Source organism: Dunckerocampus dactyliophorus, chromosome 6 (assembly GCF_027744805.1).
Source record: "Dunckerocampus dactyliophorus isolate RoL2022-P2 chromosome 6, RoL_Ddac_1.1, whole genome shotgun sequence".
In the NCBI taxonomy this organism is placed as follows: Eukaryota; Metazoa; Chordata; class Actinopteri; order Syngnathiformes; family Syngnathidae; genus Dunckerocampus; species Dunckerocampus dactyliophorus.
The window spans coordinates 21144753-21171517 of NC_072824.1; the positions used below are offsets into that span (position 1 = coordinate 21144753).

General features: G+C 40.4%; 1 protein-coding gene across 1 annotated transcript in view; it reads left to right on the forward strand.

Annotated features, from left to right (window-relative positions):
* Nucleotides 1–6331: 6331 nt before the first annotated feature.
* The window catches only part of pcdh7a (protocadherin 7a), a 76647-nt gene continuing 56213 nt past the window's right edge, over nucleotides 6332–26765 (forward strand). The window contains exons 1-4 of the mRNA XM_054778649.1: nucleotides 6332–6832; nucleotides 7127–8743; nucleotides 10112–11276; nucleotides 25016–25798. Coding sequence (XP_054634624.1) covers nucleotides 7332–8743; nucleotides 10112–11276; nucleotides 25016–25798 — 3360 coding nt within the window. The 5' untranslated portion in view covers nucleotides 6332–6832; nucleotides 7127–7331. The remainder of the gene's footprint in view (nucleotides 6833–7126; nucleotides 8744–10111; nucleotides 11277–25015; nucleotides 25799–26765) is intronic.

The following is a 26765-nucleotide window of genomic DNA, read 5'->3' on the forward strand; positions in this document are numbered from 1 at the left end:
ATACAGTACACTATGAGTCGTATGTGCCCATGCTTGTGTACTGTACACACATTGAGAATATTCTTTAGGGAAACGTAGCATTACATAGTTGCAGCGCTGTGTGATGTAGTGTCAATCATATGCTATTTATTCAACGCATTGTTATTATTTTTGTCTGTAAAGGCCGGATTTTCATACCACTCTTTTTGTTGTCTTGTTAGAGTGTGCAGATGTTGCAAATATTATGGCCAGTGAGCTCAAGTGTATTGGCATACAGCCTTCAGAGGCAACTTTTATTGAAAAGATTTTCAATGAATGTCTGTCAGCCAAATATTCTATCTATGAAGCCGACTAACAAGGTTCCCCTTAAAAATGTATTGACATTATGTATTAGAGAAAGAGGAAGCAGCATTACAGGACCTTATTTAATGTCATCCCACAAGATCACACTTGTGGAGAAAATGCACTGGTGAGTCTGCGATTTGACAGACAAAATCATTCACTAAAATAAACTCATACTGTCAATATATACAGTAATGGTACACATTTTAGTACTCGGTGATGTGAAGCCTCTGAAATTCAATTCAATTCACATATTTTCTTGTGTTTGTGTTCCACTTCGCTTCTGACAACTTTTTTATTGTCTCGCGCCGTACATAATCCCAACAAGCCTCGAGATGACATCCTTTCTCAAGTCATAAATTCATATTAGAACGATGAGCATGTGTTTTTCTTCTCGTCTTCGTTTTTTCCTGACATTTATGTGAAGAAGAAGCCATTTGGTTTGTGCACCAACCTAAACAAACATTAGATAAAATGTCACTGACTGTCAGAGGGCAGCTGTCTTGAAACGGATAACTGCAGAAGACTTTAAAACGTGTGAGCACTCCCGTTGTATTCGATTCATGCTTTTATACTACGGTGCAGCCTCTAACGTCCAACACAATATGACAAGGGACCTTTGATTTATTCAGATCTAAACAATTTTGCACTTAGAAAATAATAGAAATACAGTACATACATTCTGTTCCACTGTCAAACTACAGTGGTACCTTGGTTTTCATTATTAATTTGTTCCGATCCGACGAAAACCGAAACGAATGAAAATCAAGGCATTTTTTAGTACCAATATAGGAAATCATGTAAATCCAATTAATCTGTTCTGGACACCACACAAAAATATTAACAAAAAATACATTCTATAAAGGATAACTATAGGCGGACTTTGCAACATTACCCTGCCCCATGGTGGGTTATTTTGCAGTCACAGTCAATAAAAAATGCACGGACAGTGCGTCAGCAACGCATAGCATGCTTTGTTTGGGCATTTGATTTTGAAGAAGGATACAGCAATAATTAGCTTTATATTGGCTTTTTTGCCAATAACCGATATGCTGATATTGTCCAACTGTCAATTTCCGATTCCGATATCAACCGATACCGATACTGATATGTGTAACATTACATATCTTTTTCTTGGGTAAAATTGTTCTAAGGTAACAATACTCTTAAATGAGTACAGTTGTTTTGTTGGCTACTCCACCCATCTGCAGATAATTAATGTATTACATATTTTATATAAGAATACATTTGTGTTTCTTGTGCCTTGAATTATATTATTTTTGGAAATTTTATTTATTTTTAGTTAAAGGGGTATTGTTTAAAATACATTAATTTTCTGACTATTATTTTGATTGACAACTCTCATGTTCTTATTTGATATTGTTATTTTATTGCATTAAAACTAATATATACATATATACAGTATATACATACTGTGTATGGTTTTTCGGCACTACTTTGTGCTCTATAGCTGATGTATGCTCTATAGCTGATGTAATGTAAATTACTACTGTGTTGGATCAGTAATGGTCCTATCTTAGCCATCTGATCAAAGATCAAATACATTGTTTTTGGTGCCTAACTGTAGAAAATGTAGAAACGAGAGGCATTAACTTAAATTTCTTTGTAGAAAGGCGTTTTATGAAGTACATTTCCTTGTATTCACTTACAGCGCAGCCTTGCCACATCCAATATGACGGCTCAGCGAAGCGGCGTCTACTATTATTTGTTGGTAGCGTCTTGTCTGCTGTTATCTACCTATTACGTTGCTGTGTGATGTTTTTTTTAGGTCTTTCTTTAAAAAACACCATGAGTAAGACTAGTGTGTGGAATGGTAACGCCCCCCCCAACCTGCGATTTTTAAGGAGCTGGTAAATTCATTGTGAGCTATGTTGTTCCTCTGCTTGTTTAAATATAGAGTTACCTTACTCTCGCAGTCAGTTCAACAGAGTTTCAAATTTGCAAGCTTGGCGCTAAAAGCTCTGTAGTGGCTTTTATTGTAGGGAAAAAAATGTTGGCCGATATCAAGTTCTTATCGGCCCGATAATTATTGGTTGCCGATAATATCGGACATCCCTAACATATATACAGTATATATATATATATATATATATATATATATATATATATATATATATATATATGTTTACTCGTTTTAATGAGTAGACATAAAAACAATAAAACTCTTCCTAAATGTTGAATGAAATCATGTTGAATGCACATGTGATTCTCTTTGCAAGTGTGCCACACCATCGAATTAATTAACATTCCTAATTGTTATTCCATCCATCCATTTTCTATGTCGCTTGTCTTCGGGTTCTGTTACTAGGCTTGTTATACAAGTGGAAAAAGAAGTTAACCACTGTAAAAAAGAAGAAAAAAAACAACAATTTGGATACTTCATGAAACTTCCTGGCTGTATTCTTCTCTAGGTTTCGAATGATAACACCCTTTGTGAGACAATAATAACTGTTGACATCCATATTGCATACATGCCTTATATTTTAACATATGAAGTTATTGCCTTCCGAACGGTGGCCTAGTGGTTAGCATGCTTCTAGGTCAGAGTAAATTAGACACAAACCCGATGGCAGGACAGCAAGCAAATCTAATCCATGATGCTTGATTTGAATATCAGCTGCTGTTGCTAAATGCTATTAAAGTAGTCTTCATTTTCTCCACACTTATCCTTGCTGACCATGTGCTGTATCTTAAATCCTCTTTTGTTGCCGCACAAACATTAGATTAGGTCTTTAACATTGAAGGGAAGTCAACGAGGGTTAAATTACACCACACCCTCACATCCCCCTCCCAACCATCCCTCTCACACACAAACACACACACACACTAAGGCACTACAAATTCAATATGCAAATTGAAACAGCAGTTCATTTGCTGATGAAAGAGGATTCATGCTCAATTATATCTTAATGGCTTAGGCATAACAACAACATGTTTGATTTGATTGGGTCAAATTTGACTTAGATTCCACTGAAATAACAGTGACCTGAGGTGACCCTGTGCTGGTAGAAAAACCTGACGAAGTGCACATACTTCTTCTATTTGGTTCTAGGCATTAATGTTGATAACACAAACACACAGAGTCGATGGCAAAATAAAAAAGGCACTTGGGTCAAACAATAGGGGGCGGAAGTGTGCCTCTGAAGTTCCACCATTGCATGCATCTAGTCTGTGTGCACGCGCCTGTGTGTGTGAGTCAAAGAGAGAGAGAGACCCCTCTGCAGTTTATCAGGTGTGTTTACCCTCTGCCTACGACAAACAGTTCACTTATAGCGGTCACCATCCAAGTAAATAACAGTGTTTCACCGATGCCAGATGCTCCGATAGCTATGTGCGGTGGATTTTACCTAAAAAAAGGCCCTGGCCGACCTGCCTGGGAAAATTAGAAATGCAGAACGTGTTTAACGGAGCAGCAGTGTAGAAGCAGTGTAGAAGAAGTGTAGAAGCAGCAGGGTTCAATATAGCAGCAGCAGCAGCCTGGTGCTGCATTGCGCTCTTCACTGAGCAGCTTTCCAACGAGGGACAACATAGCATCCTTGGAAAGAGAGAAAGAAGAGTGTTGCTCATGTATACACACCAGCTATACAAGAGCAAATATCCTGCCTTCATAAAGATAATCACGCTTTGTTTTGATTGACACGGTCAGAGATGTAGTGGCTATAAAGTTCAAGCTTGGTTTCAGGGGAACCGAGAACATGTTGGGGACACTTGATTTGTATTGTATTTTGGTGTTGTTGCACAATTTTGCATTTGCACAACCTGAAGGCAGGAAAAAGTCTTAAAAGTCACGCAAGAACTTGAGCCATCATCATATTGTGTGAAACTTTAGCAAATCAAAGGATGAACTAAAAAAAATTATGTTGGTTTTTCTTTTCTTTTTGTGCTTTTTCTGTTATAAAACATAAAACCAGGACTAAGTGAAGAATGTAAGAAGAGTAGATTAAGGTAGACACAGTTAGTTTCTAAATACACTCGACAGTTAAGAATGTTAAAGATGCATGAGACGCCTTTGTCATTTGTCAAAGATTTGTCAAGACTGAGGGTTTCATAGTTTTTACATCTAATTATCAACTGTGCTTAACTTACTTTTACACTTAAAAATGCAAAACTGTTAACTTTTCACCCTCATTTTGTCCCCAGAGTTAAAGATATTCTGTTGGTACCTATACATTTCTCTACTAAAAGTTTTATAATTTTGTTCTGGTTTATTATATTAGCAACTGTCTTTGGACAGATAACAGTCTGTTGTTATTTTGATCGCGTTTTTAGGCTGCAAACAATTTTTAAAGGCAATTGTCAATGGAAATCCATGTTCCCCTCAGTGAACCGCAGCTCCCCAATGCCGACAGCATTCGTGCAGCCCCAGACCATGACGCTGACCACCACCATGCTTAACTGTAAGTAAGACAATTATCTCTGTACTCACTTGTGTTGCCAGCTATTTAGACAATAATAGTGTGTTGAGTCATTGAGTCGTTACTATATAAACTTTATTTACAATGACTACAGTTATAGTAAAGTAGGGTTGGCTAAATACCACTTTTTCAGGCCCAATACTGATACCAATATGCAATATTAGATATCGGCCAATACAATATACCGATACCAACTTTTCTTGTTACATATAATACATTTGTATGCATGCATTTTGCTTCATATGGATATTTGAAACACCATGTTCAAATGGTATCGCAAATAGTCTGCTCCCCTGAAGGAAGAAATTAAATTGGCCACAACATGACTCACATTATGCAATACTGCTGCTGTTGCTTTCTATTTAAACTTTAATCGCACATAGCTCTTCACGCTCACGTCTCCCTCAGAAATACAAAAAAAAATGTTGACCTTAACTTAAGTCGTTATAACTTGATGTACTTTTAAGTCTGCTCTTCCTTTCATGGACAATGATGGATGCTGTGCTGGATCGGAACATCTCTACTCTAAAGTATATCCAACTTTCATTTTTATAGCATTGTCCTTTGAGAATATATACAGTAACCTATAATAATAAAATATTGTAATAAAATACTGAAATGTGAGCGGTGTACTCACGTTTGTGGGATACTGTAATTATAAAGGGGATTTTCAATATAAATTCCTACTTTTTTAGATGAAAATGTAATCCAAACTTTTTGTGTGTTTCAACTTCATTTAGAAACTCCCCAGTAGCATGGATGTGTAAATGTTCTAATGTACTGTGACTACCAGTCTTTATTTTGATTTATATTGAGTCATTTTTAAGTTTGAGTCCAAAAAAAGTGTCCCACAGTTTAATAGGTTACATTGTTACAATGTTACATTACATTCCCTGTAAAGTTGATAATAATAATAATAATAATAATAATAATAATAATAATAATAATAATAATAATAATAATATACTTTTTATGAAGGTGACAGATTGATCATTATTTCAAGTCCATTATTTCCTATCTGAAAAATCCATGTTTGACCCGCTTTGCAGTGCAGATTTTGGTCAACTTTCTTTCTTTTTCAATTGAATCGCCATGTTTTTACAACAGAACAATCTGGAGTGTTCACTTCCTGTAGCCACTGTATGGCTTTAGCATTGTGTTGTTGTGCATTGTCTATAGCGCTACCATTTGCTACTGCAGCCTTAAGCCTAGTATAAATTACTGCAGCATGCCACCACTATTATGATTTCCCACTAGGATTTGTGCCAATGAACGCCTCTTTCACTAAAAGAATGAATGAAGCCCTGCTGTTGTGTGCCCCCCAACCCGCACCAAAATAGCTGCACCAGCAGAAATATGACTTGGTCTGCAATGGGCTGACAAAGCTGCATCACTCTCCTTTTATTTCATGAATATGAGCGTAAAGATGTGTAGCCAGCATGCATGGATGTTTAAGCAGCCGGGACAACAAGCCATTTAATCTAACTATATGACAGCATGCAGGGAGGGATGGAGAGAGAGAGAGAGGTGAAGGGGTGTTAAGGTCTGTCCTCTGCAACCTACAAACACACACAACGACCCAACACCGCCTCTACCGCCTCTCCTGTTCCAGCCCAGTGAGCGAGTTAGGGCAGAATGTTGCAGTAGAGAGAGAGATTGCAGCATCTACAGCAGCAGTCCCGAGCAGTGCAGGTGAGAGGGGAAAAAAAGCAAAGAGAGAAGAGGAGGAAGAGGAGGTGCAAGTCGAGAGAGAGTGATAGAGAGAGAGGGAGAGAGAGAATGCGGGACTCTTGCAACAAAAAAAAGACGCATCTTCACTCGGTCCATTACCGACATCCCGAGCAGGAGCTGGCGAGGATTAACGCGTAATTGATGCCCGTTCCGGGATCTCCCGCTTTAGCTCACCAAGAAAGGTGCTAAATTAAGATCCCCGCTTACTTACTTTATTTTTTTTATCGTCATCATTGAATAAAGTGGCCGTGAGAAGCACACGCGTCTCCTTCCAAGTTGCAAGAATCCGATGGCTTGGCACGTTGCTCCGCCACTGCGGGGAAAGCAAGCAGCCGGCTCTTAAGGTAAGATAGAAATCTACAAGGAAATAGTTGTTTAACATAAGTCATTTTACATTTGCGTCGCTGTTGTTGTAATCGGTGTCCATGAGAGCAGTGCAGCTCCTCTCTTTTGTGTAGACTGGAGGTGCTGCATTGCAGTTTTACTTAAGTGGGAAAACGCGAGAAAAAGCTGATGTCCCATATGTGACTGTAATGGAAGAAAGTATCCCAGTCACGTTCCGTTATAACGGCACGACAGTAAGTGGTGGCGTCAGTTAATCAAAAGCTGATTCTTTTTTTTTCTTGTTTTATTTGCAGCATGCTGGATCTTTTGTCCTCATACAAACATATCCAGTGTTGAAGAGCCCGGTAAGAAGAGTTGCAATATAAGTTGAAGAGACGGGAGAATAAAAGTCAGCAGTCAGAAGAGGGACGGGATACAGCAAGAACCCATACAGTGGGGTGCCCCACACCACTTAAGTCTGAAGAAGAAAGAAAGAGGCAAAGAGCGCAGTAGACAGCCATGCAGAGGCTTGGTGCAGTGCACTCTTCAGCGCAAGCAGTCTTGATGCTGCTGCAGCTGCTGACTCAGCTACCAGGTGCACACTCTGCTCTTCGGTACCGGGTGGCAGAGGAGGGCCCCCCTGACGTCAAGATAGGCAACGTGGCCGCAGACCTGGGCCTCACCGCAGGCACGGGCAGCGGGGATGTCACCTTTGCCCTGGAGAGCGGCTCTGAGTTCTTCAAGATTGACAACGTGACTGGTGAGCTGACGACAGGCCCGAGGCGCATTGACAGAGAGAAGCTGCCCCAGTGCCAGATGATTTTTGATGAAAACGAGTGCTTCTTGGACTTTGAGGTGTCGGTGATTGGGCCCCTGCAGAGCTGGGTGGACTTGTTTGAAGGCCGTGTGGTCATAACTGACATCAATGACAACACTCCTTCCTTCCCCTCACCGGTTCTCCAGCTCTCTGTGGAGGAGAATCGTCCAATAGGGACCCTTTACCTTCTGCCTACTGCCACAGATAGGGATTTTGGGCAAAATGGAATCGACCGTTACGAGCTCATACAAGAAGGTGCAACTGGGTCAACTTCAACACGACGCACAACAGGGGGAAACCCCAATGGTAGAGTAGATGGGCTTGGGGATAGGAGGGGTAGGAGTGGAGATAATGGGGGAGGAGCTAGGAGCACCGTGTTTGAACTCCAAGTGGCAGATATACCAGATGGTGAAAAACAGCCTCAACTCATCGTCAAAGGTACATTGGACCGTGAGAAAAAAGACTCGTACGAACTGATCCTGCGAGTTCGAGACAGAGGCAATCCGCCGCGCTCTTCCCAAGCTTTGCTTCGTGTTTCCATCACGGATGTCAACGACAACAGCCCGCTGTTTGAAAGGTCCACGTATGAGGCGGAAATGGCAGAAAACGCACCTCCGGGAACGCCGGTCCTCCAGGTGAGAGCTTCAGATCGTGACATCGGTGTGAATGGGCAGGTGGAGTACGTCTTCGGAGCAGCCACGGAATCTGTGAGGCGCCTCCTACGACTGGACGAAGCCACCGGATGGCTGAGCGTCCTTCACAGGATCGACAGGGAAGAAGTGGCTCAGCTGAGGTTCACTGTCACAGCTCGGGACAGGGGCCAGCCACCGCGCACTGATCGAACCACAGTCATTTTGGCAGTCCGTGATGAAAACGACAATGTCCCAGTTGTAGAGATTCGAAAGATCGGACGAATCCCGGTGCGAGACGGGGCTGCGTTGGTACCTGAGAACGTTCTGGTCGACACGCCAGTCGCTCTGGTCCAAGTGTCGGACCGAGACCAAGGAGAGAATGGTGCTGTGACCTGTACTGTTGTTGGTGATGTGCCATTTACACTGAAGCCAGCTGGGGAAACAGCGCTTCCACCTTTACCTGCAGATGAAGCATTTGACAGGTAAGCTAGAAAAGGTAATTAACATGGAGTTTAATATGTTCCTATTAGTTGATACTAATAGGATGATACACATGGTAAACAATGGATGGAGTAATGAAGCAGCCAGTAATGGGAGTGAAAATGATAAAACACATTATCTAAGAAAGACCAAAACCTCAAGCCAACATCTCACAAAAGTCTACATTCCACAGAGAAACCAGTAAAGCTCAAGTGTTCTTTCATGCGGGTTTTTTATTCAACTCAGTTCAAGTGGTCCACTCATTCACTAAAAGTGGAGAGTGGATAAAATGTCACGCTATCTGTAAAATTACTTCATGAATATTCAATATAGTGAAGGGTTTTCAGAATCACTTATTTAGTAATATTTTTGCAACGGCACATACTCCAAATGCCAGTGCTTTGAAGTCAGTTGTAAAACTATTTTCTGAAGAAGAGAGAGTGAGGGAGACAGAGCTAGCCAAGATAATGGCTAGCTAATTAGTATGTTATATTGAGTGCTGTCATAGGAACTTTAACCGAGAAATGACGAATGTAGAAAGCTAACAGGTCAGAGAAAGAATCTCAATAAGTTCAGTCACATGAACAAAATCAGGACACCCCAAAGTGTTCTGTGAATGACATTGGTGCCGCACCCTATGGCTTGTGCTCAAAATGCTTTGTAAGACATGCTACTATATTAGTACATGTAATATAGATATCCTCAAAGTTTTTTTAATCAGTACACAACGTTTAATGATTAATGGACATTTAGTTGCTAAGTCCCCCCGCCTCTTGCCCAAAGTCAGCTGGGATACCCCTGCGACCCTAATGAGGATAAGAATAAGCATACAACATGGATGACTGGATAGTTGTTAAGTCCAGCTCTTGCCCCCGCAAAGACATTTTGCTTGACAGTGGCCATGTTCTTCCATCAATTTTGTCTCTACCCTCAAAGGTGTGTACCAAATTCCATTGCGATTCAGCTGAACATCCTTACAGTAGGTGTTTTGTAAGGCACATTCCGCTGTGTAAAAAATTCAAGTCCATCCAATTTATGGGGGTAAAACTTTGGGGTCCAATTACAGAGCCACCATGTGGTGTATTTTTCAAAAAAGGCACAGGCAACACAGTAGAAGAGCAAGTTTTGGCAAATTTCTCCACTTTGTATACAGCGGTTCAAGAATAGAATAAGAAACAAATACGTGGGGTGTCCAATTTTTTTCTCTGCTATATTATCACTCTTCAGAGGGGCTTTGTAATATATTGGCTCCTCGAGGTTGATTTATTGACTGCAGTTATACAACTAACTTCATGTTAGTAGTAAATATATATTGGAATGTACTTTCAGCTCGAGATTGAAAAGGAACTATGTTGCAACTCTTTTCACAGGAACAAGAAAAAATTCTTCCTGCATACATCGGCTTTACTGGACTACGAAGTCACTAAAGAATACAGCGTCACCATCGTGGCAGTAGATTCTGGCAGCCCCAGTCTATCCAGCAACAGTTCCCTGATGGTGCGAGTGGTCGATTACAATGACCACCCTCCTATCTTTTCCCAAAGTGTCGTGGAGGTCCACTTTGCCGAGAACAACTCCCCAAATGAGAGGGTCGTCACGGTGGTGGCCTCAGATGCAGATAGTGGCAAGAACGCAGAGTTATCATACGCCCTGGACCCTGCTGCTAACGGGCCATTTTACATAGATCCAGATAATGGAGATATCCGTGCTACTGGTGTACTGGACAGAGAGCAAAGGGAGAGGTATGAACTCAAAGTTATTGCCAAGGACAAGGGCACCCCTCCTCTACAAGGCTCAGCAACTGTTGTTATCCAGGTGACTGACCGCAATGACAATGCGCCAAAGTTTGTCCAGGAAGTGTTTACGTTTTATGTCAAAGAGAACCTGCTTGCCAACAGCCCGGTTGGCATGGTCACCGTGACCGATGCTGACGAAGGTGAGAATGCGGAGCTCAGCCTCTTTGTAGAGATGGATGATGAGGCAGAGGAGAAGATTGTAGGTGAAGGTGGTGCTAAAGAGCAAGAGGAGGTGTTCTCCATTGAAAACAACACAGGCACAATATTCTCCTCGCTGTCATTTGACCGTGAAAAACTGTCCACCTATACCTTCCGTGTGAGGGCTGTAGATGGAGGAGAGCCACGTAAAACCGCCACAGCCACCGTGTCACTCTTTGTGACCGATGAGAACGACAACGCCCCCGCCATCACTTCTCCAGCCAATGAGTCCTACACTCTCCTTCCACCTGCGAGCAGTGCCCGCACCATTGTCAGGACAGTGACAGCCACAGACTCAGACACAGGCCCGAACGCGGACCTTCACTATACCTTGGTTGGGGGGAATCCCTTCAGACTCTTTGAGATTGGACACTCTAACGGCGTGATCACACTGGCAGAGCCGCTGGAGCGGCGCCACAGGGGTCTGCATCGACTGGTGGTCCGGGTGAATGACAGTGGCACCCCCTCACTCTGTGCCACTGCCCTGGTCCACGTCTTCATCAATGAAAGCTTGGTCAATGCCTCGCTGGTGGACGCACAGGTAATCTTTACATCTGTTTTCCTTAGTGTACCTGCACGGGAAGCAAGTTTAAGCGTGCAGAACGTGAATGAAAATAATCTTAATTGGAAGAGGCAATGATCTGTTCTGTTTTGGTTTGCGCAGATTGTTTGGCGGAGATGGTAATGATAGCCAGAGATGATTCCGTTCTTTGATCCATTCAAATAATGGCCACACTGATATCACATTGCAAAGGAGGGGGGTACTAATTAAAACGGATTGTGGCTGCTTAAACTAAAGTGAGAAGGCGATAATTTCCTTGATAGAATGAAAGAAATGGATTCTCCATTCTAGGTTGGCAGTTTTCATCCCTTTTAGTACTTTAATTGTGTGTATATTTGTCCCAGATAAAGCATCCCGTTTATCTTTTGAGGGTTATTGGCAGCGCTGACTTCTTTGTTGTTCCCACTGCAGTGTGTTCTTTGTCCAGTATGACTTCGGATAATGACTGTGTGGTTAAAATAACAGTTATGAGTGAAGTGGCTCTTGTTTTACGGTACATTGCACGCAGAGCCGAGGGAAATAGGTGTGTGTGTGCATTGTGTGAGAGACAAAGAATGCATTAGCACTGATATTGTGTTAGAGAGGCAGACAGAGAGAGACAGGCTGGCCCAGTTTTGGCCTCCCAGAGTCACTTGAAGTATGTTCATTTGAATGGAAGCTGCACTTAAGCAGGGTCACTTCGCTTTCGTAGGCCTGAATATTGATGAGGTTTAGGTGTTTCTGTTGCATCAGCTGCACATGCCGTGCATTAGTATTCAGTCAGAAAGCAATGTACCTGAGAACAAGGCTCAAGTCTAAATAAGTCATGTTTACAAGAAAAATGAGTGGAATAAGGAGAAAAACATATGCACTTATCAAATAGTGTGGTCTAGTGTGGAACTAAGAACTTTACTGCAAGCAACTTGTAGATTAAATTGACCAGACTTAACAACATTACTGTTACAGAGCAAATGAAAATTTTGCAACTACTGCTACAAACCTTGTTTTTCTCCCTTGCTCTCATTATATTAACAAAATGCCCATCCCATTATGCTTTAAAATTGCTCAGTTAATCTACAAATGCTGACAGTTAATAACCACTAAAATTTCTCTCTCTGGTGTGCATAAAATAAATTGGATTGACGAATAATTAAATGGGCTCAGGGGCTGCGTGGTCACATTATGTGTTGCAAAAAGATTGTCGCTTTAACCCCTGAGGTGATCTTGTTTGGAGAACATTCTTGTTTTTTTTCCCTCCAAAGCAAAGTTCTTCAACTGTCAGACCTGTGCATGTACAGTGAAGTGGACGGAAAACACCTAAAATAGCTTGGAGGCATTTGAAAGTAAAAGAACAGTCCCTCTGAAAGAGACACAAGCCATTCCCTAAAAATGTATTTTGCCAAAGCATCGGAACCAGATGTCCTCAATTGGCTGGATCTGGTACCCGGACGCCTTTCTACATAGCCACATACATATTGTTGCTTTTGTTCTAGACAAAAGTAAACAAATACAGCAAATGTGACATCACTTTCAAGTAAATTTCCAGAATGAAATTGTGCCAGAATAGGCTGCTGCAAAACAGAAAGGAAATAAGGAAATAAAAGTATAGATAATTAACAAAACTAATGTTAAAAACGAAAAGAAATGGAAAATGAAATGATAAACTAGGTGTTTCCCACAGGATTCAGGTCATTAATTGGATGAGATAGTTCCATGGCTTGTTTTTGTCTGAGGTGGACAAAAAAGAAAGATAGATTATGTCTTTTTTTAACTCTGTCTTGCAGACCTTCTGAACCCACTTATATACAAAATACCACAGAATGGAAGTTGGACTACCTCAATTCTCAGGTTATGCACAGTTGTGATACTACAAGTGTGCACGTCTGATGGCGCTCACAGAGGTTGATGCTCAAATTGTTTGTGTGTATGCTTAGACCTTTGAAAAATTAGTGGGAACATTGGTCATGGGTGAGCTGGAGCCTATCCTGGCTGACTTTCAGTATTCATTCCTATTTCAATTCGGTTGAATTGGCCCAAGTGTTTATTTCAAAACTTTTGTGCATCAAAATTTTTGATGCGATAAAAATATGCTGTATTGCATATTGACAACATAGCTAAAAAATATTGAGAAGGTATTAAAAAGGGTATTAAAATGTATTACATGTAACTCAACAATGGGATATATACAGTGACCTCCAGAAGTACTGGAACAGTGAGATATTTTTTTTACATTTTTGTTGTAGACTGAAAACATTTGGATTTGACATCAAAAGACAAATACGAGACCCAAGAGCAGCATATTTAAGCATTTATTTCCAGGTATTTACATCGGGATCGGATGCAAAACCTAGAAAATAGCACCTTTTGTTTAAACCCCGTAATTTGTCATGTGAGCAAAAGTAATGGAACATGTGACTGGCAGGTGCATTTTGTTGCTGTGGTGTGTCCTATTGCATTTTCTGGACTTCATAGTAAGAAATTACATGTAAATCCCTATGTGACCCAAGCAAACCAATCACTTGATTGGCATTTATGTACATAGTGCTATTTTGACCCGCTATTTACAGGCATCTACCATAAATGCTAAGTAGAGCTTTATTTACCTAAACTGCAAAGAGGTATTCATTGGAAGCAGGTAATAATTGAAGACAGGCTGCTATAAAAGTATAATTTAAGCGTTTACACAATTTATCTACATCCTTGCCAATCTTGAGCCAAAATCTTGAGCCTTGCCAAAGTTGAGCATTGTTTTCTTTGTAAAAACAGTAAAATAACTTTCATGGTTCCTTTACAGTGTCATAAACAATCTGAGGATGCCTGGTGGGATACAATGTGGTTGTCTCACTTTTTAAAATTGAGATTATTCTCGATATTCAGTGTGAAAATACATGTTTGTTATAGAATCATAACAATGCACGCTTTACATTATGAAATTGGTGTTCCTGTACCGGACCTCTTTGCAGCTGTAGAATGGGTCACTTATGAAAACAAAAACAAAAAATGAATTCATGTCAAGACTTCACATTAAAACTTTGTGAAAAAGGTGTTTTATGGCACCTTTTCATCCAAAAATTGTAATCTCACAACAGTTCAAGGTAGCGGTACACATTCTTGTCTCAAAGCCTTTTCAGGGAGATCCACTCAAGTGTTTCTTCTTGTGTGAATCGTGAAAGGAAAACATTACCTCAGGTGAATTGCATCGGATTTAAAAGTAAAGAATGATGTTATCTCATTATTACTATTTAAAGTGCACCCTCTATGGTTAAAGGTTGGGTTTTTTTTCACAGAAGAAAAACACATGGTGTGTAATCACCAGCCGGCAGTCACAACTCTACTTGTGTAGACAACCCACTGTTTAAAAAGTTGTATTTTTTTAAAGGGAACAAGAGAGTAGAAAAAAGGTTTAATGTTTGGACACGACCCAGAACACCTCAGTATTATAAATCTTTCACTCAAGAGTAGAATGACAAGGGCAAATTCAACAACCAAGTGAGGGTTTAGAGGCGATTAGAACAGAACATTTGGTAAGCGACATGACAATGGCAAGGCGAGGCAAGTTTATTTATTAGGGCTGTCAAATGATTAAACATTTTAATCAGATTAATCACTGTTTTGAAATTCATTAATTGATCATGATTAATCACCATTTACAAGTATGTCTGAAATATCCCCATTTTTACTGCATTTAATGAACAGAAAGATAAAGGACAGGACAGGATGATATATATTTATATGTATCAACAGCTCCAAATGAACTGAATATGTCAATCAAGCTACAATGTACCACACAAGTCAAAAAATCTATTTGTCTAACAGTAGTGTCTTTAAACGTAGTAGAACATTTGAATCACATTTTAAACCGCATTATTAGAAGCAATGAAGGGTTGCGTTCAAAGACATCACGCAATTTAAGGTAAATGTACTTATTTTCAGTTTATTTTCTACCATAATTAAATGCAGCAAATTGTACATCCGAATTAAGATTTATGAAGTGAGTGATAACAATATCTACGTCATGTTTTTTCTGTATTTTCCTGTTTACTTACATACACACACGGATTATAAAGTTGTTTTTGTCGTGTTTGGAGTGTCACTGAATGCATCTCGCATTGTTGTAATGAGAATGAGGAAGTGTCGCTCCCAGGATGAACAGACGAGAAACGTGTGTGAGTTGGAGATACATACAGTATAGTATATGGTGTTGGAATTGTACTTGGATTTGAACATTGCCAAAGTTGAGGATTGTCACACATCTTCTGGAAGACCTTTGCAGATTTTGGCAGCATAAAACTGAAATGCAACCTCACCGTGTTTAGTCCTTTCTCTGGGCACCCGCAGGAGACCATTCCCTGAGCTTCGCAGAGCCCGAGATGGTTCACGTGGCTCTAACATGTCAGAGATGTACTTTGGCGCAAGACCATGAAAAGACTTACACACGAGCAAGACTGTTTTAAAGTCTATTCTGTGAGCGACAGTAAGCCAGTGCAGAGGCCTGAGTACTGGACTAATATGATCATATTTCCTGATTCTAGTCAGGACTCGTGCAGCAGCATTCTGGATATACTGCAGCTGTTTTGCAGCTTGTTTAGAGAGCCCGGTGAGAAGGTAGTTACAGTAGCCTAGCCTGCTGGAGACAAAGGCATGGATTAGTCTCCCTTGACTTTGTCATGTTTTTGGGTGGTAAAAAGCTGCTGACGTTAATGATTTAATGTGGCTGTAAAAGTTCAGATCTGAGTCCATTACTACCCCTTGATTTCTAAACTGATGATTAGGTTTTAGAGAATGAGTCTCAAGGGGACTAATAACACTTTCTCTTTGTTTCTGTGGGCCACAGACAATGATTTCAGTTTTGTCTGAGTTTAGCTGGAGAAAGTTGATTTGCATCCATACACCGATCTGTTTGATGCAGCAACAAAGTAAATCTGCAGGACCCTGTTCACCTGCCGTCAGTGACAGGTAGATCTGAGTGTCAGCTGCATAGTTGTGGTAAGATGCATTGCAGCTGCGTATTATCTGGCCTAACGGAACATTGAACAATAGACGTCCCACGATTGACCCCCAGGGAACCCCACAAGTCATAGCCATTTGGTCTGAGACACAGTTACTAATTCCAACAAAGTACTTCCTGTCCTCCAGATAGAACTTGAACCAATTTAGAGCAGTACCAGAGATTCCCACCCAGTTGTCTAACCTCTGTAATAACATCACATCAACTGTCAACTGTGTCAAAAGCAGCGCTCAGGTCTCGCAGAACTAAAACTGAGACTTTGCCTGAATCTGTGTTCAGACGGATATCATTTGTCACCTTGATCAGAGTTGCCCCAGTGCTGTGGTGGGGCCTAAATGCTGATTGGAAAGTATCAAACACATTGTCAGAGAAGAGAAAGTCAGAAACTCAGTCACATTTGGTAAGCAACGTGACAATGGTGGTGACAGGTGGAATTAAAGGCAATGTGCCTAAATGACCAAGGCCATTGAAACCAACAATATAGTATAATGTGGCCGAGCTGCTATGAAAGTTGTCTTTGATTACAATATGCATGGTTTGTATGATTACCGGGAGGAACTTGTCGGAGTAATTGAGTAGAAGTCAGCGACGAGAGAATACCTCTATCTCATAATGAAGTCAAACTGAGTGGTGGATAGATGCCAGATGTAATTAGGGAGGAAAAAACGCCTGCCAGTGCCACAGCCTCGTGACAGAAAATTGGTCTTTTTTATCTAGCAATGCCGGTGTCGGCTAATTAGCAGTAATACAACGCTGAGCAAGTTATTTTAGTCAGTGTTGACATGGTACAACTTTAGCGCGCTTTGTATATCAGACATGCCGTTTTGTAAATCGAAAGAGAGATTTCAGAGATCATAATGATGCAAAACCAAGCAGGCTGATTTGCACGTAACTTTGTGGTGTGCTATAGCATGGCCGTGACGAAAAAGTCCCTTGTTCAACTTTACAACTGATCAGTTAGATTGTTGATTTGATGTGAATATTTTATGGCCCACAAAATGAATGGGAGAGCTATGTCAACTACAGTTTAAACAACTTCAAAGACCAGTTGCTCTGACAACCAGAAACAGCAAAAAGACCTAAAACTCTAAACACTCACTCAACACTTCCATCTTTCAGCGTTGTAATATGTTAAACATGTTTAGTTTTCTTTTTTGGGAAGTTTCAATTGAGCCACAACAATTTGGAGTAGAAATAACTTTTTTAAAAATTTTTTGACAGTCTCTAAAAAGTCATCCGGCAGATGACCAGTATGGCGCATATATCCTCACTATTTGCAGTGGTTGTATCTACTGTATCTTTCAGTAGTGAGCAGTCATAGCAAGGAGATCTAACTGTGGTTAGACACATGATACACCTTCCATTATCTAGCACCGGGGTCTTCAATTAAAATTGAGTAAGGTCCGTTTTTCACAGCAAAGTACATCAAACAGACTAGCTTATATGAATATGAAATGTAATGAAACCCTGCACATCACCCTATTGTTTCAAAACAACAAAATTATCTTGGCACCTAAATTGCATTTAAAAGAAAATGGGACCAAATTTCACATAAATAATAAAAAGTTGTGACTGTACAAAGAATGGATGAACACAAGAGGCTTATTTTTAAATTAAATGAAACTGCACCGGTTTTTCTGAAAAAATGAATGAAATAATAACAATTAAATAAGTGTCTCTTTAACAGAAAAGCTGCAACAGTACACCCTCTTGAAGTTTCACATTTTCTTGTTATTGTTGTAGCTGACATTGGGATTTGCCTGATTTTGTCACACAGTTCTTTTTGTTTAACTTTGAGTAAGATCTCTGCAGCAGAAGCATTCTGCACATTTAAAAAAGATGTTTTGTTTTGCTCCAATATCCATACACGTGTGAACACTCATTTGCACGTTGCTGTACTATAAATGAATGTGTTATGACTCGTAGATTTTTCACACTTGGCTCTGAGCTATGTTATTTTGTGGGCTCTCATATCAAACTTGGGTGGACACTTACCCTCGAATGATGTGTCATTTTGAGTGACGTCAGCGTGTTTGCTTTCACGTAACTGTAATAACTGAAGTAATTATGCCCGCAAACTGTCACTGCGATCGGGCCGCGAGCATGATTATATAATATTATTGTAGTTCCCATTCACTTTAATTGGTCACGGGTCCGTAAAGGGCCATCATTGGGTCCGTATGCCATTTGGTGATGGTTGGTCTAGCATATCACTTTGGTCAGTTACACTTGCGTTTGACCTGAAGCCATGTACCCCCTACTCCTGCACACTTAAAAAACATTTTAATTCATTAACTTGAAATATTGAACATAATTAATTGGTTAATTAATTTTATAGTAATTCCAGGTCAATGTGTATTTTGCATGGTCACATTTTAATTAAGTTTCACGACCACTTATAGATAAGTAATCACCCTACACGTCTTTTATTCCAACCTGATGTTGGCATTCTTTTGTATGAATGGGATGAATTTGAGCTTCAATTTTTTTGTCCACTTGTTCACAATGGCTATGGTTTAAGTCTGCATTTTAATTTAATACCAAGGGGAAATTTTAACAATCATGATAAAACAGCATCCAAAGTACAAAAATACATACAACCAACGCTAATGATAAAGTCTCAATCCCCACTCAGAGTGACAGGTTTTCACTGCTGCGCCATGCAGGAATTGGAATACCAATATAAATGAACTCCTTAAACATTCTTAATGCACCTAACAATCATAAAACTTACTTATTTCTTCTTACAAAGCACACGCAGCAATGAACAACTCCACGCTGTCTCCTTTCTGCTCTGTTCTCCTTATGCTGTGAGGCGTTCAGGCGCACTAGTAATTGTGAGTGTCAGGCACTACTTGTTTTTAATTTTTATTCACATACCCCCAAAGGCAGTTGGTGTACCCCGGGGGGTACACGTACCCCACTTTGGAAACCTAGGAATTACGTGTATAATGTGATTCATACTGTGTAGACTCCCCACGAAACACCCAACTCACAATGAGACACCCAACTCACGAGATGGGACGATGCACGAGATTGGGTCCACGAGAACAAGACAAGATGAGATTTTAATACAAATTTTAAGAAAAGTACAATGAAAAAATATGACTGGGCAAACAAACTTTTCATTTAACAGAATCACAAAACACTGCAGGTGCGTTTTGAAATGTTTATTGTCCCACAAATTCATGCTAAACAGTATAATTGTCAACATTTTTTGAGACCAACTAAACTCCTAATGTTATAACAGTATATAATAATATTAATAATATGTCATAATAATACAGTCTTTCCTTGAATATGTCATCTTTCAATTTAAAGATGAGGAACTGGTGTTTGTAACATATATCTTGTCACAGGCAACAGCTTGTAGTTGAACAATGCCATCTCACTGATTTTGTCTTATCTACTTGTCTTTGTCTATTTATGTCAAGGCTGTCCAGCTGTCCTTTGATACAGTATTTATAATTGAAACACTAATAATAAAAGAAAATAGATATATACAGTATATTTAAATATATTTGTGTTTTTATTAGTTATTAGTATCAATATTTTATCTTTTTCTAGTTACATTATGCCTTTTTGCTCTATGTCTCCACTTTTGCTGAGCTTTTGTTTATTTTCTTTCTGCACTGAGCCATGCTCCATGCTCTAGATGACCCCTAGGCCACACTTTGGACACCCATGCGTGTTTCGCCAGGAAGGCGAGATGCTTCCAGGCAGGCGATGGAAGAGTGTGTCCAAGCTCTGCCTGCTTGGCTCTGTCACTGGTCAGGGGCTGGCTTGCATTGTGGATGGGTTTATGCAGCTTTCAGACCTGCGTTGCACGGCACGTCACATTTCACAAGATCACGTGACACCCCTACTCCCCACCCAAAGACACATCACAGCGGCTTACTGTATCTTGGTGAACGAACAAGCGACGAAGAAGAATTAGGGCCACACTGAAAAGAAAAACAAATACAGCTGCACTACAAATTATTCAACCCTCATTGCTTGTTTTTAAACATGCACTAGTTTGCCTAAAGCCAACAAAACAAAAATTATTTGGATATTCAACACAATTAATATTACGGTCAACGGCCCATTTTGAAAACAGATGTAATATAAAATTACATATATTATTAAATATTTTCAGTGCAACTGTAACTGTAGTAAAATATGTTTTTAGCATTTTTTTTGTAAAATACTTAAAAAAAAACTATAATCTTATGAGAATAAAGTTGATATTGTAACAGGAAAATCAACAATTTTTAAAATGTACCAAAACTAAACAATCTGAGACCATATTACAAATCATATTATATAAAATACAGTCAAACCTCCGTTTTTGTACACCCCCGTTTTAGCATGGTTCATTTTCATGTTTCAATTTTGCCACGGTTTTCGTACAACATTGCATGTAACAAACTAGTCAGTTTGCCCGATACTGTATCTTTCCACAAAATCGAGTGCCCAAGCAAAGCACCCCACGCGTTGATGACTCACTGCTTGTGGATTTTTATTATTTGATTTTACTATTATAATTATTATATATTGAGTGTGACTGCCAAATCATGGGGCTAAAGAAAGTTGTGAGTGCCAGCAATTTGTTAAAGGTGAAAAACATTATTGATTTCGTCAGGATGTACGGGATGTCTGCATCAACAATAGGTTCCAACCATTTGTCATTTATGATTATTTTACATTGTTTGCTGTATGTCAAACTAGAATTATTCTCTATAAATTTATTTTTGTTAAGATTTTTGAATGTCTCAAAGAGATTAATTATATTTACATTATTCGCTAGGGGAAAAATTGCTTCAATTTTCTTACTGTATGTATCGTTTTTTGTTGGACCACATGAAAGATGAAAACCAAGGTTCCATTGGTTTTATTAAAACAATTATTGTTGATGATTGAACCAAATAAGTCCTTTCAGTGTGTGTAGTTTCCCAAGAACAGACATATATTTTTGTGAAATCATGTGTTTTTGCGTAACATTACATTTCAAAAATTATTATTTTATTAGCAGTTTGGCCCTAATTCACCTTCTTAGTTAGAATTCACTTTCAGATGTTGCCCTGTTAAATTTCCCTTTTGCCTATATGATTAAAAGATGCGTTATTTGACACTAACGCTGCAGAGGTTTTACACTCTACACCCCTGGATAATTAAGTGTTCAATGAATTGTAATTGTTGACACCTCTAAGGTACGACTAAGATCAGGCATGTTCTAAATTTACATCAATAGTGTGGTCACAGGACAAGTGGCCACAGTCGCAGCATCTGCAGTGGCATGCACATGAATCCCAGGAGAGTGGAACATATAGATGGTAGCGTTAAGCTCAGCTGGAACAAAGCTCATGCAGCAGAATGTAGGAGTCCTTTGGGAGTTTGAGATAGATTTTGAGGGACACACGTGAACGTGCACACATATAGACTATATAGCTGGATGTCCTTTGAAGGACATCCTGCAAACACTGGCATTGAGTGGACTCCCACCATAGAACTTACACGTTCTACTGCTTTATATACACACATGCAGCATACAACAGAAGTTCAAGACTGAACTGTTGGAGGAGAAAGAGTAGTATAGGGTTTGAGGGGAGGGTAGAGCATGGCATTGATAAATCCAACACTCAAAAACTGTGAAACATAAGCCAGAAATTATGGCATGATTTCATGCGTCTCTTAGTTTGCATGCGGACGGTTTGCAAGAAGTGAATCTTTTTATGACTAAGGCAAATAGACGCTAATACACAAAAAAGTTTACGCAGTGCACCATTCACTGCAGTGATATCAGTATTGCAGGGTAGAGTCATTTTATTTGGTTATTGCAAACCTGGAACACCCACTCACCTTCACCCTCGCTATTTCTGCAACTCATTCCCAGCAAAGTCTTATTATTAAGCCGCCAGAATGTTGCAGGGATTACTTGAGTATATCATTTCCAGTCTTGGCAGGAATGAAGAAATTGTCGTATGAGCTTTGAGACGACATGTCAGGGCTGCATAATAAGGTGTCTAACTAACAGGCAGCTTACACTATGGACTCATGTAAGTGTGGACATATATATATATATATGTATATCAACGTGTCTCTGTATTTCTATGCGTGTGTTGTCTGTGCTTAATGATTTTCCTAGCATGGTTATCACTCTTAAATGGGAAAGTGCAAGGAGCATTGTTTTCAGCTCTGTTAAAGCTGTTTGTGTGTTCATTAGTAAGAAGAAAAGCTACAATGCTGATGATCATGAAATTCCATTGATAGGTGATATGTGCATAGCAAGAACCCGTTACAGTTCGGTGCACATTGGAATAAAACTGCAGAGAGGAATTTGTTTTGTCTTCATGTAAGAATTTGATTTATACGCTTCTTTGTCAGAATCCTTTGTGTTGATATACAGACCACAATCTTTCCACTTTCTAATGGGTGCCTTTCTAGTTGTCTATGAAGTACCTTGATCAGGTATTTACTGATTCATGAGCAGACAAACAGAACTGCACAACCTCATGCCATCAATGGAGCAAAAGTCCATAGCCAGTAATGACTCTATTTGTACCCTTTCTTGTAATGACCATATTACAGGATTTAAGTGTGCATTGATATGAGTGGAGTCCATAAATGGATGTCTTCTCCATCATGAACCCAAATTATATTAAGGGTGTAAAACATTGTTCGGACAATAAAAATCATTCAGAAGAAATGCATTTTTACTATCCCTCCAAATCTCCATGGATAAATAGGGATAACAAATCCTGCACAAATCCACTCCCACACTTTCCTTCACAATAGCAGCTGTGTATATCTGAAGAGACAAGACTTGTAATGAGGATCCACTCATTTTCTCTCTTTCTATCTTTTTGTATGTGCACATATATTGAATGCATCTCATTTTACTCTGTGACCTTGCTGTCTGCAGTTTCCTTTACCTCCTAACATTGGCTTTAAAGGGCTTAATTCCGTTGATTTCCTGTATGACACAGAAAACTGCAAACAGCAGCTTGAAATGCTGCATCCGCGACATCGTACGACATATTTTTAATGACGCACCATGTGTCTGGGAATAATGGAAATGATCCCACAGTAAAACACAGTGATGGGTTTAATTAAGCTGAAGATGCTGTTTGATGTCTTTTTGTGTCTCACACCTACTGTGTCGTCGTTTTCAATTAGGGGGTGCCCCCGCCCCCATGAGTGATTTGTCTCCTGGATCAGATTTTGTTTTGGCCCAGAGTTTGTCTAAAATGATGTACGTTAATAGACAATTCTAAATGTCTCACAGCTGTGAACGTGCGTGTAAATTATTGTCGAAATACATTTACTCTTTATTATTTTTTGAATTTCTATTTTCACTATCAGTGAAATAATGACTGGTCAATTGCAATAAAAAGGATATCTTTAGGCCTTTCACAATGACAAATTGTTACTGGATGTCCTAGAAATTATTGCCGATGAACAATATTATTCTCAGCATCATTTTGAGACCATATTTTCATTGATTTAATGATAATATCCATCCATCCATCCATTTTCTATGCTGCTTCTCCTCATTAGGGTCATGGGGGTATGCTGGAGCCTATCCCAGCTGACTTTGGGCGACAGGCGGGGTACACCCTGGACTGGTTGCCAGCCAATCGCAGTTAATTATATATGGCATAATAATGCTAGTACGCCGTATCAATCGCAATGAACTTTAATTTCTCAAAAATATTTAACATTGCTTTTAAATAGCTTTTAAATAAAATAAATCAAACAAACATAATTAGGCAAACAAAAAAAAGACCAAAAAAACCTCCAATGAAAATAAAATGGACTCTCACTCTGTTTAAGAGTACTTAAAAAAAATTGCAAATATTGCACTTAAATCCCAATCAATCACAATATTTCTGATTTTGAATGAGTGTCACTGTCATTATTGTCAACGAAAACGGAGAAATAACTCTAAAATACTCTGGAGTTCACATAGTGTGTCAATGCAGACGTCAGCTCATTTGCAAATACACTTTCTTGATTGACTTTTAGCAACATTGTGTGGAATACGTTTAATAGTGTGTAACGTTTTGTCGAAGTTTGGTCCAAGTACATGTTTTGGATGCAGCAAAACGCCGTGCACAATGAGGTAATGTGTTTTGAGAATCACTGATATGTAAGTTGCACCGTTTTGTATTATTTATTTCATTGCGCTTGTCACAAACGTTTTCATGTCATAAAATGAAAAATGAAATTGACCTCATATCACATTTTGTACAAAACAGGCACAAAGAAAGTATTAGATTGTGTAGCACATGACACACACAACTACCAAGAACTACACTTGCTAGCAAGTAGCGCGCCTCTCCTCACTGGGACAAAGAGACTGAATGACTGACAGGAGGGTTTCACTCACTCCATTCATTCCACTATAGAACCAATGCGCCCAGGTGTTGAGACAAATGCAGTAAGTGAACCCTCTTGTCATCTAGGCTGTTTGGTAGCGAGAGAAGAGGAAAACAAACACGCATGCACATGTCAATATATCAAGGCAGGCAAAATGATCGAGTTTGTTTTTATTTCGATTTATTGACTATCGTGACAGGCCTAGATATCATCTGTCTTGAGTGAGTGTAAGCTCTAGACCCCAACTTTAAGACGACCTGTCTTTTGAAAAAGCCTCGAGAACCTTGTGACCCTGAACAGAATATGCAGTGTAGAAAACATATTGATGGATTGGATTAAACATTTTTGTCTCTTGTCTCTTTCATTCTAGGTGAGCCGAAGCCTGCTAGCTCCACTGTCGCTGGACATTGCAGGGGACCCAGACAGTGACCGTGCGTTAGGCAAACAGCGCCTCAGCGTCGCCATCGGTGTGCTGGCTGGAGCCGCAGCCGTCATCCTGGTCATCCTCCTTGTAGTCACCGCCAGGCAATGTGGAGCCCAAGGCAAGAATGGCTATGAGGCCGGTAAAAAGGAGCCAGAGGAAGATTTCTTCAGTCCTTCAGGGGCTCAACCACAGGTCGGTCGTGGCGGCGGATCGGAGCGAGGACGCAAACTTCGTCGGGACAAGCGCAACGGAAGCGGTGGCGGTGTAGCAGCTGGAGGTGGGAAGTCAGACAGGTCGCTCTACAGCGGCATCGTCACTGTAAACGGACTTCGCCGCCACGGCAACGATGAGGAGGAGGAGGATATAAGTAGTGCGAGTGAGCGCTTGGCAGCGCGCTACTGCGCCGTGGACGGTGACCCGGGCAGCCCAAGGATGGGGGGGGGCAGAAGACACCAGTCAAGCCCAGATTTGGCCAGACACTACAAGTCCAGCTCACCTCTCCCAGCCGTCAACCTCCAGCCTCACTCGCCTCCAGCTGAGGGGAAGAAGCATCAGGCAGTGCAGGAGCTGCCGCCCTCCAACACCTTTGTAGGCAGTGGGGGCTGCGTGGGTAGCACTGGCTCCAGCAGCAGCAGTAGCGGGGGCAGCGGAAATGGAGACGCCATGTCCTTGGGATCGGACCAGTGCTCAGAGTATGGGTGCCAGACTGGGAACAAGTACAACAAACAGGTAAGACGCTTGGAGACTCTGACATTAATTTGGTTAGATTGTTCCCCTTTTTTGTTTGAATTCAAAACTATGCTAAATATCGACACTAAGCCACTTCTTTCTGACTGGCTGTCTCGCTCTTTGTCCGCTTCACGCGGCCTGATCGCTGTCGTCTCCTCCCCAGCTTCATGTCTTCTTATTCACATATCTGCTGACATACTTTAACGCACACCCCGCAGCTCACATCTAAACACCGTTTTATCTCAGCAAAATAGCAGTGTGTGCTCTGGCACACACACACAAAACACACTTGTGTGTAAGCATCTTAAGCCTGTAAGCAATGTGTCGGTATCCTGCTGTCTGAATGTGTGCGCTCAACGTCATGCATTAGCAGGATATAACACGAGGGACATTTTTCTAACCCCCCTGAGGAGTTCAGATGGATATCCATAGACGGAGTGGGAGGATAGTTGCCAACCAAGGGCTAATTGGTCATTTTGGGTTTCAGTGTTGCTAAGTTGTTTTCTTTCTTGATTTTAGCGTTGATGTGTGTGTTCCTTGAGAAATATCAGTTGCAAAGCTAATTAAAGTTCTGACTTGTGTGTGTGCAGGAAACTGTAGTTAAGTCAAAAGTCATGCTGACAAATAAATACCGCATAGCGACCATCCAAACTAACCTTCTACCCACACTCACAGGCGTCATCTATCATCTTAGACACCCTGACACAGCAGGGTCACTCTAGTCCGAGGGAAGTGCTGCTCTGAGCGATGCTTGAGTCACTGCTAACCCTTCTTAAAGGGGCGGCGTCTTGTTTCTGTGACTGACAGCTCTACATTTATCCTCCCCGTGGTCAAAAAAATGCTGATGTGGTCATTAAAAGGGAACCAGAGGAGCTTCTTAGGCTAATCAATTCATGCACGGGCCCCGGTGATCCTGCTCAACACGCACACACGAATGCAAGAGCACGCAACTAATATGCACACACAC